This window comes from Alligator mississippiensis, chromosome 1, assembly GCF_030867095.1.
Source record: "Alligator mississippiensis isolate rAllMis1 chromosome 1, rAllMis1, whole genome shotgun sequence".
In the NCBI taxonomy this organism is placed as follows: domain Eukaryota; kingdom Metazoa; phylum Chordata; order Crocodylia; family Alligatoridae; genus Alligator; species Alligator mississippiensis.
In genome coordinates, this window is record NC_081824.1 from 433264538 (window position 1) to 433280206 (window position 15669).

At 44.3% G+C, this 15669-nt stretch overlaps 1 protein-coding gene across 2 annotated transcripts in view; it reads left to right on the plus strand.

Annotated features, from left to right (window-relative positions):
* The first annotated feature begins 218 nt into the window (after positions 1 to 218).
* Positions 219 to 15669, plus strand: part of ZDHHC20 (zinc finger DHHC-type palmitoyltransferase 20) — a 71566-nt gene continuing 56115 nt past the window's right edge. Inside the window, exon 1 of one of the 2 annotated variants that reach the window (XM_059720531.1) lies at positions 219 to 287. Coding sequence is in view for 1 of the 2 variants with exons in the window: in XM_014600678.3 (XP_014456164.1) it covers positions 792 to 909 (118 nt within the window). In the remaining variant the exon portion in view is untranslated. Of the gene's footprint in view, positions 288 to 617; positions 910 to 15669 lie in introns of those variants that run through there. The other variant, XM_014600678.3, reaches the window with a different exon arrangement.

The following is a 15669-nucleotide window of genomic DNA, read 5'->3' on the forward strand; positions in this document are numbered from 1 at the left end:
ATGCTTTTTGGCCACTAGATGGCAACAGCATTGTCTAACACACTGGTTCCCAACCTTTTTTATACCGTGGACCCGCACAGGAGTGAGACCCACCGCCCGGAGCCAGCTGCCTCGACAACCAGCTTCAACGTGCCAGCTGGCGGCGGAAGCCGCTCGCCCCGGCGGACAGGCCGGGGTCTAAGCCGGGGGCTCGTACCACGACCCAGAAGCCAAAGTACCAGGCCACGGGCTGGTGGTTGGGAACCTCTGGCCCAACAAATACAAGAGAGAATTATCAAGAAAAACGGGTGATTTGAACAAACAAATGCATTACTTGACAGCTGTAGAAGACTGTCTATTCAGTACGTTTTCAGGGGAAAATATCTTTGTTTGATTGGAAGATTTAGTGCAGGTTTGGCCCAGCCATTGTTTTGACTTTTCTTGGCCATTTGTAGTAATCACATATATAAGCAGGAAGGTAGTTAGCTGGGTTAGTTGAAGCAGAAACAAACCTAACTTCATGGCAGTGAGTTGGGCGCTTCCTTCCCGGGAGCAGCGGCGCTGCGGGACCGAGCCCGGGCGGGGGGGGCGGATCCCGCTACCGCGCGCAGGGCCGGGCCGGGCCGGGCCGGGCCGGGCCGAGGGGGCGGCGCGGAGACAGGGGCGGCCGTGGCCCCGCCCGGGTGCGGCCCGGCCCTGCCCTGCCCTGCCCTGCCCTGCCCTGCCGCGTCGAGGGCGGGGAGCGGAGGCTCCGCAGTAGCCGCGGCTGCAGCGCCGGCGCCGATGCCTGCTGCAGGGGCCCGGCAGGGAAGATGGCGCCGTCCCACGTCCTCAAGTGCTGCCAGCGCGTGCTGGCCTGGGTGCCCGTGGCCTTCATCGCCCTGGTCGTGGCCTGGTCCTACTACGCCTACGTGGTGGAGCTGTGCGTGTGTGAGTGCCGGCGGCGGGACGAGGCCGGCGGCTTCTCGGGCGGGGGGAGACGGAGCTGGGCACCTGCGGTCCCCGGAGGCCGGCGGGTCTGAACCGTTCCCCGTCGGCTAAACGCACCGAGTCGGGACCCCCCCCCCACCCCCGCCAACGGCCCAAACCACGGGCCTCGCAGGGTTGGGCCGCGTCCCCGTGCCCCTGCGGGGCTGGGTTGGGGCTAGGTCAAGCCCCTTCCTCCCTGGGTTGGGGCCAGGCCCCCCACCCCTGTGGGCCTGTGTCCATCGCCCACCCTCTCCTGCTGCACCTGCCCTGGGTGCCACCTGCCAGATCGGGCCCGCCAGGGTGATCGCCACTCTAGGTCCAAACCTCTTCTTGCCCTGTGTCAAGGAGGAGAAAACCCAAAATAGTGGACTTGAAGACGCAGCGGGCTGTGCAAGCCCTGTAGTGTGCACATGTCTGGGCCTGTGTTTGCCTGGTGAGCTGTAGTATGGGAGGACAGTGCCGCACGCTGTTTTGGATGCACAGGATGTTCTTGTGCTTGCCGTTGTGCAACCCTGCATTTAGTTGTGGGGTATACTTTATAGTCAGATGCGCTTGAAAATACCTGTAAGTCCATTTATATGGAATGAGGTTTTTCCACGGTATTTAGGTAGAGAAATCAGTATCACTTGCATTTTGGTGAACATTGGCCACGGCTCGTGGTCTTTTCAGATGTAATGTTTCCTGTGTATTGGAGGAAGACGGAGGAATACTGTGTAGGCTTCAGACATATGTTTGGTTATCCCTTGAGATGAAAGGGTTAAAAAAATCTGTTAAGCTGTGAAAGGGTTTTTTTGTGTGGGGGGGTTGTTTGTCTACACATACATTTCAGGTGAAACAAACATGTTGCACTACAAGGCATCTCCAGGCATCTGCACTGTGGTCTAATATGGTTATTCATGTGATTAAGGTTTTCTTATCTTATTTTATGAAAACCTATTCAAAACAGTCAGTGCTTGGCTAGCCACTAATTTTGGCTGGCCTTGTAGTTTCAGTGTGCAGTCATTTGTTACAGTAGCTCCTAGAAGCCTTGTATGATATTGCAAGTTCATTTTGGACATGTGCCGCGTGTGAGAGAGCCCCCATCCAGAGGACTTTGAGTTGACTGAACAGGACAGTCAAAGGGTGAGTCTCTCCTTCTTGTAGACAGGAAACTAAATCACTGATGTTTGTTTGGTCTGTTGGTTACTAAGTTTATATGCTGCCTTTTCCAAAAAAAGGCTCAGGGAAGCTTATGGTAGGAGATATTAAAAAAAAAAAAAACCAAAACGTTTTTAGAAACAGAATAAAACATTAAAATAAGAACAAAACAAACTTCCTGCTCCTCCCCCTCCCTCAAGCCCTACCTTCAGATCTGTAAAACGACATGCTTGGTAATACAGGAAGTCTGTCCGTACCAGGAGTTGAATCTGGATCTTCTGATTCCCACTGCAGTATCTTGACTGCAGGACCAGCTGGTCTTAGTGACCGTCAAGCTGATAGTTGTGCATTGCAAATTTTGGTCATGATCCTGCAAAGGTCTATAAGCCCACATAAAGGCTCCACTGAATTCAGTGTGACTCTACTCCTGGGGAAATACCTACAGGATTACCTGTGATCTTTTGTTGCATTCACAGATCAAATTGCAAGCTGTCTGGCATTTATAAGTGGGGAAAATGGATATTTTTCATTGCTAATGTTTATAGCTGTACCTTTTTAATAATAGGAAAACTAGTGTGTTATTTTTATTGCTGTTAGTGAAACCCTGGTTTATTAATAACCACTGTGTGAATGCCTCAAGTATTTTGTCTTCCTGTGAATAATAAAGTTAACATGCTGGGGCTTCTTCCCCCCCCCCCCCTTTGTATTTTACTCTATCACTTTATTATAGAGGTGATTACTGTATTTTTAGTAGTAGAATAAGGGTGGAGAATGTAGGTTTCTCTTGCTCTTCTTTTGCACTGCAGGTAAAAAGCTTAGTACTGGCTCGAAGTGAAATTACTTGATTCTCGTCTTCACTTAGCTGATGATTTCTACAGGAAGAAGTGAAATTACTTGCTTTGGTTTTTGTGGCATATGTACGTTTTCTTCTCGTTTATATACTACCAGAATGTATAACAGCAAGGACACGCCTTTAATGCACCACTAGTAAATGAAGGTGACAGTGATCTTTGCAGGTTGTCACGCAGCAAGTGCAGAGGAAGAGCTTTTAGTTGGTTTCACTTCTGTGTTTTGTTCTTCAAAAAGCAACACAACATGCAGGTGATTCCTGATTGCTCCTAGGGGAATAGCATTGAGAGGCAAGTGGGAGAAAAGTCTAGAGAACAGGAGACAAACATTGAAATGGAGAAAATAAAGCAAGGAAGAGAGTGAAATGGTTTCAAATGGCAATGCTGTCCATAGGATTTAAGAAAGGCCTTGCATGTAAACACTAATAGCTTTAGGAAATATCTGGAAAGTAGGTATGGGGGGTAGTGCTGGAAAGTGTTGGAGAGGGTGGGGAAAGGGAATTCCTCCTGGGTATTTTTTATTAGTTTTATTTTTCTAAAGTAGTTCTTCCTGTATAGGCCCTGCTTATTGAATTGAGAAGTGAGCTGTCAAAAAGGTAAAAGGCTGATCTGAGCATGGTAGCTCATTAGGCAAGTATGCTTAAGGCATACCCACTTCTATAACCAACAGCATACAAGAGATTGATGTGCCAGAGATCATGTCTGACAGCCTTTGATTCTCCAGCCCAAATGACCATGTATCCATGTACAGTAGGGGTGCACTGGTATAGATTTTTTTTTTTTGGTGGACACTGATGGCCAGATATTAACCAGCCATATTGGCTGATACTGATCCGATTGCTGATATGCAGCCCTGCAGCTTGGAGAGAAGCGTCTGACTGATATGTCTGTTGGGGGGAGGGAGCAGATCAGGGCCCCCACGGTGAGGGAGGGAATGGGTGGGGCAGGTGTAGGCACTGCCCAGCTGGGGTGGGGCGCAGCACGGAGCTGCATGCACTCCCAGGGGAGACAGGAGGGGCATGTACCCCCCAATCTGTGTGTCGGGCAAGGGCGAGCTGCCGCTGTGAGCTGGAGCCAGGAGGTATTGGGCTGTTCCTGGCAGGGGGGCTAGGCTGGGGCTGTGCTTGGGGGCAGGTGGCAGTAGTGCTGGGAGGGGGGCTATGGGTGGGCTAGTCACCCCAAAATTTGCCATAGCCTTCCCCCCCCCCACCTGTGCCCGTAGCTCCCTCACAGCGTAAATGCCACCGTCCATTCCGAGTGCAGCCCTGGCCCAACCCCCCTGCCAGGATGAGCCTGGAGCTGCCCTCAGAGCCAGCCCACAGCAGCAGCCCACCTTTGCTCCACGCACAGATCCAAGGAGCGCGTGCACCATGCACGCGCCGCCTCCCTCCCCCCCCCCGTGCCTCCCTTGAGGGTGCACACAGTGATGGGAGCTGCCTCACTCCCTGCACCCCCCAGACGAGCTGCTCACAGCTCCATCCCATGCCTCACCCTGGCCGGGCAGTTCCTGCCTCAGCTGTAGCCCTGCTCCCTGATCTGCCCTTCACCATGCTTCCCTTCCCCACAACAGACTTACCAGCTTGATGCTGCTCTCGAAGCTACCGGGATTTCATAGATTTCATAGACATTAGGGCTGGAAGGGACCTTGAAGATCATCGAGTCCAGCCCCCTGCCCCAGGGCCAGGAAGTCAGCTGGGGTCAAAGGATCCCAGCAAGATAAGTATCCAAGCGTTTCTTGAATGAGTCCAGAGTAGATGCCTGCACCACTTCTGGAGGGAGTCTATTCCAGGTCTTGGGGGCTCAGACAGTAAAGAAAATTTTCCTTATGTCCAACCTAAAACGGTCTTGGAGGAGTTTATGACCATCGGTCCTTGTTTTTTTTTGGGGCGCTCTGGTGAACAGATGTTTTCCCAGATCCTGATGTATACCCCTTATGTACTTATAGGCAGCCACCGGGTCCCCTCTGAGCCTGTGCTTTTCCAGGCTGAAGAGTCCCATGACTCTCAGCCTCTCTTCATAAGGCCTATTCTCTTGCCTTCTGATCATGCGCGTGGCTCTCCTCTGGACTCTCTCAAGCTTCTCCACATCCTTCTTGAATTGTGGAGCCCAGAATTGGATGCCGTACTCCAGCTGCGGCCTCACCAAGGCCAAGTACAGTGGGAGGATGACATCCTGAGACTTACTTTAGAAGCATCTGTGGATGAAAGCCAGAGTTTTGTTTGCTTTACCAGCTGTGCCATCACATTGGTGACTCATGTTCGTACAGGATGCATATTGGCAATTGGATTGGTATTGGCTGATATAGCTCGTTAATAATCCGCTATCAATATTGGCCCAAAAAATCTTTATTGGTGCAGCCCTACTTCTTGCATATCTACCAGGCATAATGCTGCCTCTAACCCTAACCTAATGCCCTAACCTGCCACAGGTAAAGCAGGTGGATGAAGGCACTACGGATGTCATGCTGCTATGAGGAAAGAAGTATTTTTGGTAAAATACACTAGAGTTTGTCCCCATTCCCTCTTCCATTTCTTGGGGTGTCCACATGTTTTGGTTTCTTGTTTCCATATTTCTCTCTCATACCTCTGACAGATTGGGAGCTGCTCTCAAATGGATGAATAATATATGTTGACCTGGTTATGGAAACATTAACTCTTAATGTAATAGGGTCTGCCAGGGAAAAACAGTTAAAGGGAAGAATGACTCATGATAAGCCACTTCTCACCAAATGCATGAGAGTGGTTAAGATAATGCCAGAATGGGAAAAACCCAGAAACACAGAGATCAGTGGAACTTAAAAAAGAAACTTGCTCTCTCTTCAGAGAAAAGTGGAAGACACTTATCTGATTTCTGTGTCTTAGTCTGGTTCCTGGAAATAAGTAGGAGGATGGTGTCCAGAAAACATTAGGCATGAGTACATTCCATCAGGGGATGGTAGGGGGATATACATGTAGGCTCTGTTTTAAAATCCTTCCTTTATTGGTCTCTTCATACTCTAGAAACAAACAATACTTTGATTTAGCACTGTTAGGTGTGCAAACATGGTTCGTAAGTTAAACCAGAGATTGCAAATAGGAATCCATAGTGTTAAAACCATTCTGACCTGTTGTGATCTACTTGAACATGCCCAGAGAGACCACAAACGTGTGCTTTGCAGTGCCTCAAAGGCTTTTGAGGTGCCACAAAACGCACGTACTGCATGTGAAAAGGTTATCTGTACATGAGCCAAAATTAGATACTGGGAAATCCAGTAGATAAAATCAAAATTAGATACTGGGAAATCCCAGTATCTAAAAAAAAAAAAAAAAAAAAAAAAAAAAAAGCAGGACAGCTCACATAGCTGCACCCAAAACCAGAGCCTGTCCAGCCAGAGCTTGCTGCAGCCCCGGGAGGCCCCCAGGTAAGGCTGACCGGGCCAGCCCCAGGCATTAGCCTCAGCCTCTCCTACCCCACTCGGGCAATTTGCTGCATGCCAGAGTTGTGCTACTGCTACTTGCCCCTTGGGAAACATGTATTCCTGCTCATCTGGATGTGCTCTCTGAGTCCTTTGCAACAGAAAAACTGCTCTGTTATTTTTCTGTAGTCAAAAACAGTGTAAAAACTAAGCTGGCACTTTCTGAGGGGTGCCTTCAATCTGTCAAGGCGTGCCTTGAATCTAAAAAGGTTGGGAAACACTGTCCTTCACTATATTTGGTATCTTTTGCACACTAGGGGGATACACTTTATACTTATTTAAGTAATGATATATTTTCATGCACTTTCTCAGATTTTTTTTTTAACTTTTATAATGGAAAATAACCATTTTTCTTGAAGTTAATTTGAACTCATGATTTGTGTGAAGCTCTATTTTGATAGCAATTGGAATTTACCAAAAAAAAGCATAAAAACATCTTGAAACAGTTGAATATCAGCTTGCTTTCAATGTAAAACCATTTTTGATTTTAAAAAAGTGTGTGTAAACTTATTTTCATAATTGATTTTAAAAAACCAAAAACCCAAGGAGCTATCATCCGTTGTTAGTGAATTGACCTGATTGAGGCAAAAATCATGGCATTCAGGATTTTAGAACTGGTATTATCTTCTTTCTCTCATCTAGTTTCTTCCATAAGTAGGAAAAGAAAACAAACTTACTTTGCTCTTCAGTTCCCAATAGATTTCTGAATTTTGAGTAAGTTAGTCACTGAACTGAACTAGATGAATGAAGTAGAAACAAATTAATTAAGTGTTTTCTTTGCATCCAAAAAAGTCTTAACATTTTAGCAAACTGGTTCCTGGTGATTAGCTGGTGACTTAGATCAATTCAGTAGTTTTATTCTCTTTGAAAATGTTCTCAATGTTAGGTACTGCAACCCTAGGCTTAGCCTGTGATGGGGAGAGTTGCTGAGTTCCACCCTGAGATAAATAAGATTGGAGGGGGTTCACTCAGAAAGATCAGAAGGAACAGGGGTACAGCCAGGCCTGTAACAACAAGAAACCTTTCATAGCATGTATTAGTAGTGCACTTAATCCCATAGTATCAGAGCACAATTAAATCTGGCTCACATACAAAATAATCACATCCCTACAGTAGGAGCATATCCCTCACATCCTTGGCAGACAGCATCCTTGGCTCAAACTACATAGAACTGCTTTGCATGTAAACTGAACTGCAGGGTGAAAATGATTAGAATTACGTTGCGACTCGGATATGCTTCATTTTACAGCTGACTTCAATGTAAAGCCACTGAATTTAGCATGGTTCTCCCAGGGTAATGTTTAGCATGTGTCTCCCAGGCATGTTTCTCCCGGGGCTGCCCAAGGAGGAGATCTGCAAGCACAATGGAAGTGCTTTTGTGGGTGAAAGCAAAGAATGCCTGGCTCTGCAGTGGTGTTTAGGGCAGTGTTTCCCAATCAGTGCGCCACAGAATTTTGCCATGGCAATGAGCTACAATGGGCTACAATAGGTATGAGGATGGGCAATGCCTTAACAGGTGTGCCATGGAAAACTTTTATGACTGTAAGTATGCCTTGGGCTGAAAAAGACTGGGAAACACTGGTTTAGGGGATAGAGAAGACTTTAGAAATCAGAAACCAGCAAGTCTGCCTAATTATGTTAATCTTAAATAGTTGCTTTTGGATTATTCTTTATTGTTTGAACATCTTTATTTTGTCTCAACCAGTTTCATATGGATCACCAAAATTAATATTTAGCCCTGGCAAATGTCCTTCTGCCTCAAGCATGTTTGTGTTGGAAGCTTAGGTTGGTTGTGGGCTGATACAAAGCAAGGCGTAGCAAGGCTGCTAGCTGGAATCTCGGCTGGTTTGGTTGGGGTCAAAAGACATTTCTATGACCTGTGTAAAATGAGTTGGTGACTGAATGTGCTCCATTTCCTGCAAGATAAGCATTTGCAGTGTCCCGCAATGATAACCACACTATTAATATTGCAGTTTACGTTACTTGATAACATGGTTCGGTCACCATCTGTGGTATCTTTAGATGTGTTGCCTACAAAATGTATCTAAGATGCATTGGTTGCAGGCTTTTTCAGGAAATTGGTATTGTTATCTTATCCATAAAGGTTGATTCTAAAACATATCTGCTTGATGCCTTTTTCTTGTGCTTCATTTTTAAGGAGAACATCTTGCTGTATCTTTTTACTTCAATTATCTAAGCCTATACATGTTCTCATGCTGAAGATAACTTAACAAAGTTAAGTCCTAGCACACAAATAAGTTTCAGACTGGCAGTGCTATGACTGTAGGGAGCCAGGGCACTTATGTGCTTGTTTTGCTTATGGTGGATCTCTTGTGGCCTGGGCCAGGCCTGGGGCAGAGCCTTTTTCTCCAGGAAAATTCTGTTCTTGTGAGGTACCATGCCCAAATACATTGTTTGAGGGTTTGCCCTAGTTTTAATATACTCCTGCTTACCCCTGCACCTTAAGTTCCCCTAGTATTTTAGTGTTCCCGTAGCAGGAGCAGTCCCTTAAGGGACTGTGGGACTCCGGGTCCATCTCCTCTGGCCTCAGTAGAACTTCTCTTGAACTCTGCAAGCTCTTTCTTACATAAGGACTACAGGACCTAGGATCTACTGGTTTCCTTGCAAGAGGAATTTTAAATTTCCCCGGTGTTATAGTATGTTGAAGGTCCAAAAGGTGCTTTGCCAGGGCTTAGTGCAGTGGGGGCCAGCTTTTGCGGCATGCCTGCCAAAAATTACTCCCAAATGTTCCTCCACCTGCATGAACTGTTTCTCTGCCTTCTGCTACCTGACTTGTGTGCTTCCGTGCTGCTTGTCCCCTCCCTGATCTGCCGTCTGCCACACAGACTGCCCATGCCATGTGTGGAACCTTTGCCGCAGGTTAGCCACCCTTGGCCTAGTGCATGTGCATGTAAACACAGTTTACCTCTAGGGTAGATCAAATGATAGAGGGGATGCTATGGCCCTTTTTTAGTCACCAAACTTGATGTGCTTGTAGAATATGGCTGCCAGACCTTTCAGTATCACTGTCCTCTGCCCTGCTTCTAGCTGTAAAACCCTTCTGCAGTGCCCCAGACTTGAGTGTTTTTTCTGTGGTGGGAAGAAGCTTTCTATTGTTGCTGACCTGGCTTCTCCCCTGAGCTTTCAGATGTTCTGATTTGGGTAGAAAAAAATCAGTGGCTTGCCTGTGCAACAGCACCCAGTGTTGTTTTATACTGGTTGAACTCTGCCCCCAATAACAACAGTGCAGCAGCTTGTGCAAAACTTCCCTATAAGTAGCTGAGTCCTAAATTAAATCATAACATTGCCTGTGAGGGGGTTTAGGGTGTATCCAAAGTGTAACTGTCTAGAATAATGCATCTGATGTGCAGTGCTGTCTCTAAGATCAAATCATGAGAGGGGATGCAGTTTAGTGTAATAGTTGGAGCATCAATTTGGGAATAACAGTCTTTCTTTCATAGTCCAGCACCTCTCCTCCATGGGTGTCTTCCTAGGTAGGATTTACCACACTTGGACACAGCAGCAGAGAAATCTCGTTTTAGATGTCAGATTCAAAGTACTTTGGTGTACTTTGATAGCTAAAATATTCCCTTCCCTTTCCCTTCCCATCTTTCTTATGGCCTCGTCTTCATTAAGAAGAAAGCTGTTGCATCACAGGCTAGCTACCATGATAAACATGTTGCACAGGCAAAATGCAGTTTTTATGTGCGACTGGAACTGGAGATTTAGCTCTATCTGCTAATATCTGGGAAGACTGCAAATTGCCTCGTGCTCACTGAAGTGGTTGACATTTTAGCTATCTCATGGTATGAAAACAACTCGCCTTGGCATGGAAGCAATCTGTCATGAGAAGCTATTCACACCCTGTCCTGAGAAATGGCAGAAAGATCTGGATTCAGTTTATTTAGATCCTGGGATCATGCATTTTGGGTTGATACATAAGTATGTTTGTGTTACTGTGCTAGCAATCGCTGCTTCAAATAGAGAAGCAATCCTTTCTAATTTCCCTGAAGCACAATCTGCAATAAGAAGGCTGGTTTGTTCTAGTGCTGTGATTTTTAGGGAGTATTGGATAAACAAAAAGACAGTAATTTCATCTGTTTTCTCACAAGAAATCTTTAGTATGCTGATAACATTGCAATAATAACAAACCAGGACAATACAGCTGTACACTATTTCAGCATCATCAGATGCTTCTTATTCTGTAGTTATATAAAGCATCAGCAATACAGTACTGTACAAGACTTGAATGTTATACTTTTGTATCTGTTGCAACATTTCTTAAAAGTAGAAACCTCACTTCACAGAGAATAGAAAGCAAGAGTGATTAGTTATTGCTAAATATTTATCTTTGTCTAAAAATTGTATTTTGAAACACTGATGGATATGCCCTTTACCATGTTGCCGCTTGGGTGGGTGTTGAGCAAAGTTCCCATTCATTGGAGACTATTTGATGCTTAATGGGCTTGACAAAACATATTCCCCATATGGAGGACTTCCTTGCAGCACCAGCCAAGTGCTGTGAGGCTGTGTTTTTAGGACTCCCACCCTCAGGAGGCCTTCCTTCCCTTGCTTCCTGGCTGTGGGAGAGACCCAGTTACAGGAGCCCATGGGCCACGTGCTGGCCCCTCACAGGCCACCAGTTTGACAGCCCTGTTATATAGCAGGTGTTACGCAGCTCACAAAATGAAAAGGGAAGGATACAATATGTGCCCTTTTTATGATGCCATCAAAGGATCTGTGTACTTTTTTTATTATTGCATTTGTTTTGTTGCTTTATACACAGCAGGTATGTCGAGTTTAAATCTTGATTTTGCTGTGGGACTTAATGATTGTGTTAACGGGGTTGGGGAGGGGGGTGAACTCTTGTCCCTTACTTGAAAGGACTAGGCTACTCTATTAAAGATTCTACAAAGGTACCTTTTCTCTCAAGTATTTCTCAAATGTTAGAGTTAACACACAATCCTGAAGTTATAAATAGTTCAAGTAAAGATCCATTTTCCTTTCTCAGTAATCAGACTTTACATTTTGTATCCAAATTTCACCAGTTCGTCAGTCATCTGCACTTGCATAGAAAAACTAGAGTAGATGTGAACTTCTAATGTTTTAAAAATGTTGGTTTTCCCTAACTTCTTAAAACAAGATTCTTTTAAGAACTTTATGGATTTTTAGGGGGTGGGGAATAAGCGTCTCTTTTGTAAGTTTACTTTTTAACTTTTAAAACTTTGAATTCAATTTTAAATAGACAATAAAACCTGAAGAGCAAACCTTTTCTTCAACAGCCCCTAATTGCATGAAGCATATATATATTTTGCCTGATTTGCCTTTTTTGTTCAACGTTGTGATGGCTTAAATACATTATCTCTTTGCTTCTTTAATTTGTGAAGCATTACTTATTGGATGTGGTGCAAAGCGGGAATCTGAGACTAGTCCCAGGTCTCTGTCTCTGTCTGTAAATCTGGGTGAAGGGGGAGATTCTTTTCTCTTTAATGCTTTTTACTCCACTCAGCATATCACTGTTTTCCTAACTATTTTCTAATAATTTTAAAATCCATTTAAGTAAGTCTATGAAATCCTCATTTTTTTCCTAACATCTTATCATTGTGTGTGAAAAACTATAGCTTCCTAAATAAATTTTCAGATTCTTCAGTTCAGTTGTCAGTGTTGGATTTCTTGAAAACTGTTCATAATCTCTTTTGAAGTTCCAATATATTCTTCATATTTTTTGCAACATTTAAGGTAAGAGGAATCCAGTTTTCCTTCTTCAGTCTTTCTGGTGAAATCTTTCTGGAAATATCAGATAACCTTGTTACCTAACTAAGCTAATTGTATACAAGAGGGGAAAAAGGAGACAGCAGCAGATGCACCCAGAACTGTAGTCATCCATCAGACTACCCTGTTCTAGTATCTTTTGAATTTTTTAAAGTAGAACTATATTGTAGCCCTGCCTGCTTCCACAGAATGGTTTATTAGGAGTGGGAATTTTGTCCAAAGAAAACAAACACTTCAGCAGGAATGACTCCTTACAACAATATAACTTTTGACTCCCCTTTTCTTTCAGACCTTGGCTAAAAATTGAGACCCAGTCACTCTATCCTCTGCAGTGTTTCAAATGTTTGTCCTTCCCTTTCTGACAGAAGACCAAATTGCTCATCTGCACCCTAATTATATTCCACTGTGACTACTGTAATCTTCTTTTCTGGTGTCATCAGCAGCCTTGTGTTAATAACTGGATCATCTTGCTTCCTGGACACACTGCAACTCTCTATCCCCCACCCTTAATCCATCCAGTATGTGACTACAAAATCTTCTTTCACTGATTGCTTCGGTCACATTGCTTTCCACTCTCCTTTGAGTCATCCTGCTTGTTCCTTGTTACACTGTGCCTTGGAATCAGCCTTCTTGCCTTCAGGGTTCCTGTCATTCAGATTTCTCCTTAAAATAATGTTGTACCATAATTATAGAATAAATGCAACAACCTTCTGAATCATGACCTATAGACACCTGAAAAGCTTGAGTTTATGCATTCCTATCTCTACTTACACTTCCTGGGATATGTGTGGTCTTATCTTGGCTCTTTGGTACATGACATTATCTTTTGTATTTTTGTGAAACATCCAGCAAAGGGATGGGTACTAAAAAACCTAAGCCTTTTAAATTTTGTTTCCACTTTTTCCATTAATTAAAAAAAAAAATGAAATTGTCTCATTCCAAAAGCTAAATGTACATATACTTTAGTAAAGCTGCTTGATTTTTAGAATCATTGAAACAAAGTTATTTTTAAAAAGAATTTGAAGTACATCTTTTAGCTTTCTGTGTTAGATTTAAAACTTGAGAGCAGCTGATGATTAACTGATGGTTTCCTTACAGTGAGTGAAGAGAGTGTACTTAATGCTGTAATTCTTCATGACAAAACACCCAAACAATAATTCTTTTTAGAGCACAGAAGATTTTTGAAGCTTTGGTGAATTGGTGTGGTCATCTTATAAATGTGAGAACACAGTACCCTTTCTGAGCTACACAACCTAAAGCTTATTTATTATACTTAAACATGGCTTGTGTCTAAAATTTAAAATTAAAATATCTTTTCCATCAGAAAATTGCTCCATATATTTAACACAAAAATCTGTTGCAAATTGTAATCTAGAAGAGAGCTAAAGATGGTTTTTTGGAGGAAATGCAGTTTTTTTTTTCTTTTATATTACCCAGTTTGAATTATCATATTTAGACGAATCCAAAATGACCCTGAATTTAAAACAACGCTGCCCCAGTAATTAGATTCGGTACAAGGAAAATGCATACATTTGTTATAATTTTCCATGTGTAGAATCTGATCATTGGTGGGTCATCTTAAAGTCATCCCCACCACTGTTCCAGCAAGCTCTGTCCCCGTTACAACCTGGGGCACAGAGCACAGCCTAAGCCCAGCCCCATAGCAGCACTGTAGAGCGAGCACAGGGTGGGGAGATGGAGGCGGAGGGAAGGGGGGTAATGGAGGAGAGAGGGACAAGAGTTGAGGCTGCAGGGGGAGATGCGGGGCAGAGGTGGCAGGGGATCGGAGCTGGAGCCACAGCAGCTGTCTGCTTTCCCACCATCTCGTATTCATTTCCAAGACAAGGGACTTTTTTCCCCAATGTTAAATGTGGGAAAAAATCTGTCTCTTGAATTCAAGTAAATATGGTATTACTGTTTGAAATCACTGCTGAAACTTAAAAGGTCAGCTTGGTAAGTACACAATATATAGTACTTCTCATGCCAGCTTTGTTGGAAGGAGAAAACACCTATTAGAACGAAGTAGTTTTGAAGCAATTACTTGGTTCATAATTTAAACATTTTTAACAAATGGGTGTGTGGAAAGAATGCATTTGAAAAGCTGCCAAATATAAAGGTAAAGTTATATCACTTAATTTGGGGGGAGGATGAACTATCAGAGTGCTTTAGAGGACTAATCTTTATGCCAGGGGTAGGCAACGTTTTTTGGCCGGAGTGTCGAGAAAACCATAATGTGTACCTTGGAAGCTGTTTGCAGCTTCCCGGCTGCAACCAGCCCCACAGAGCCCAGTCCGCTTGCAGCAGAGCTTGCAGCCTCCCAGCTGCCTTCTGGCAGCAGCTGCTTAGAGCTTGGGCTGGCAGTGGTGTGCTGAGCAGAATGGTCTTGCATGCCATGCTCGGCACGTGTGCCAGGGGTTGCTGACCCCTGCTTTATGCTAATCTTTCAGTATTTACTCTTCATGTGCACTTGCAGTTTGCCAACAGCCGTTCTTTAGCAATGTGTGATTTGCATAAATAATAAACCAATGGCAAGAAGTCCCCACTAGTCGCGCACACATCTTTATTGTGCCAGTTCAATAGGTGACATTTATATCTGCATCTCTGAGTATTTTAGGTTTTGCATTCTGACGCTAAGTATCCTAGAACAGTGGGAGCAAAGATGATTTAGTTGGTGAGTATCCCACCCCCAAACCTGGTCAAATTCTGTCTGCGAGACTGGGTTTCTCTTGTGTCCCATATGGCTTTTCACTTCCCTGGGTCTCAGTAGGCTACAGGTTTACCTCTTTTCTGGGCCTCTCTGACACTCTCTGGGCACAAGTTTTTTGTGCCCCCTTTCATAGCAATGGGACAATGCAGCCAACTGCCTGGGACCCTCACACACAATGCTGAATTCCTGAATAGCTTAAGCACTATGCTGGAGCTGGAGCCTTGCAGAAACTGTTTCCAGTTTCTCCTAAAGGCCATGTAGTAACAAGGAACAAATAGACACAGGTTAAATAAAAAACAGATTCTGCCTGTATTTCCCTGCCTCAGTTTCTTTACCACCTTTTGAACATTCCTTAGGTTCTGATCCAGGTCTTCTTGGGGCTCCAGGATCCTTCTTCTGTTCATGGAGTCTTTTTGCTCCAAATTAAGCTTTCTAGGATCTGGGTTGATCTATTAGCTAGATGGAGCCACTTACCCTGCTATGAAAATATTCCTTTCTGATCCTTTTTCACCTGCAGCTCCCTGTCCTGCTCTGTAAGCCCCTTAGTCTCCCAGCCAGCTGACACTTTGTTCTGTTGCTGAAGATCTCCTCTCCTCATTTTCCACCTTCCCTGGAGCAAAATTGAAGAAACTAGTTCTAGCTTCAGCCAGCTCCTCCTATGAAGTTTCCATCTGAATAAACAACCATTATGGCATAACTACTCTCATTGTCCTTCATCTGCCAGGTAAGTAACAAAGTCTGAATTGGAAAATGATGCAGAAACTATGGATTTGATTATATACTAATTTTATAACATCACCCAA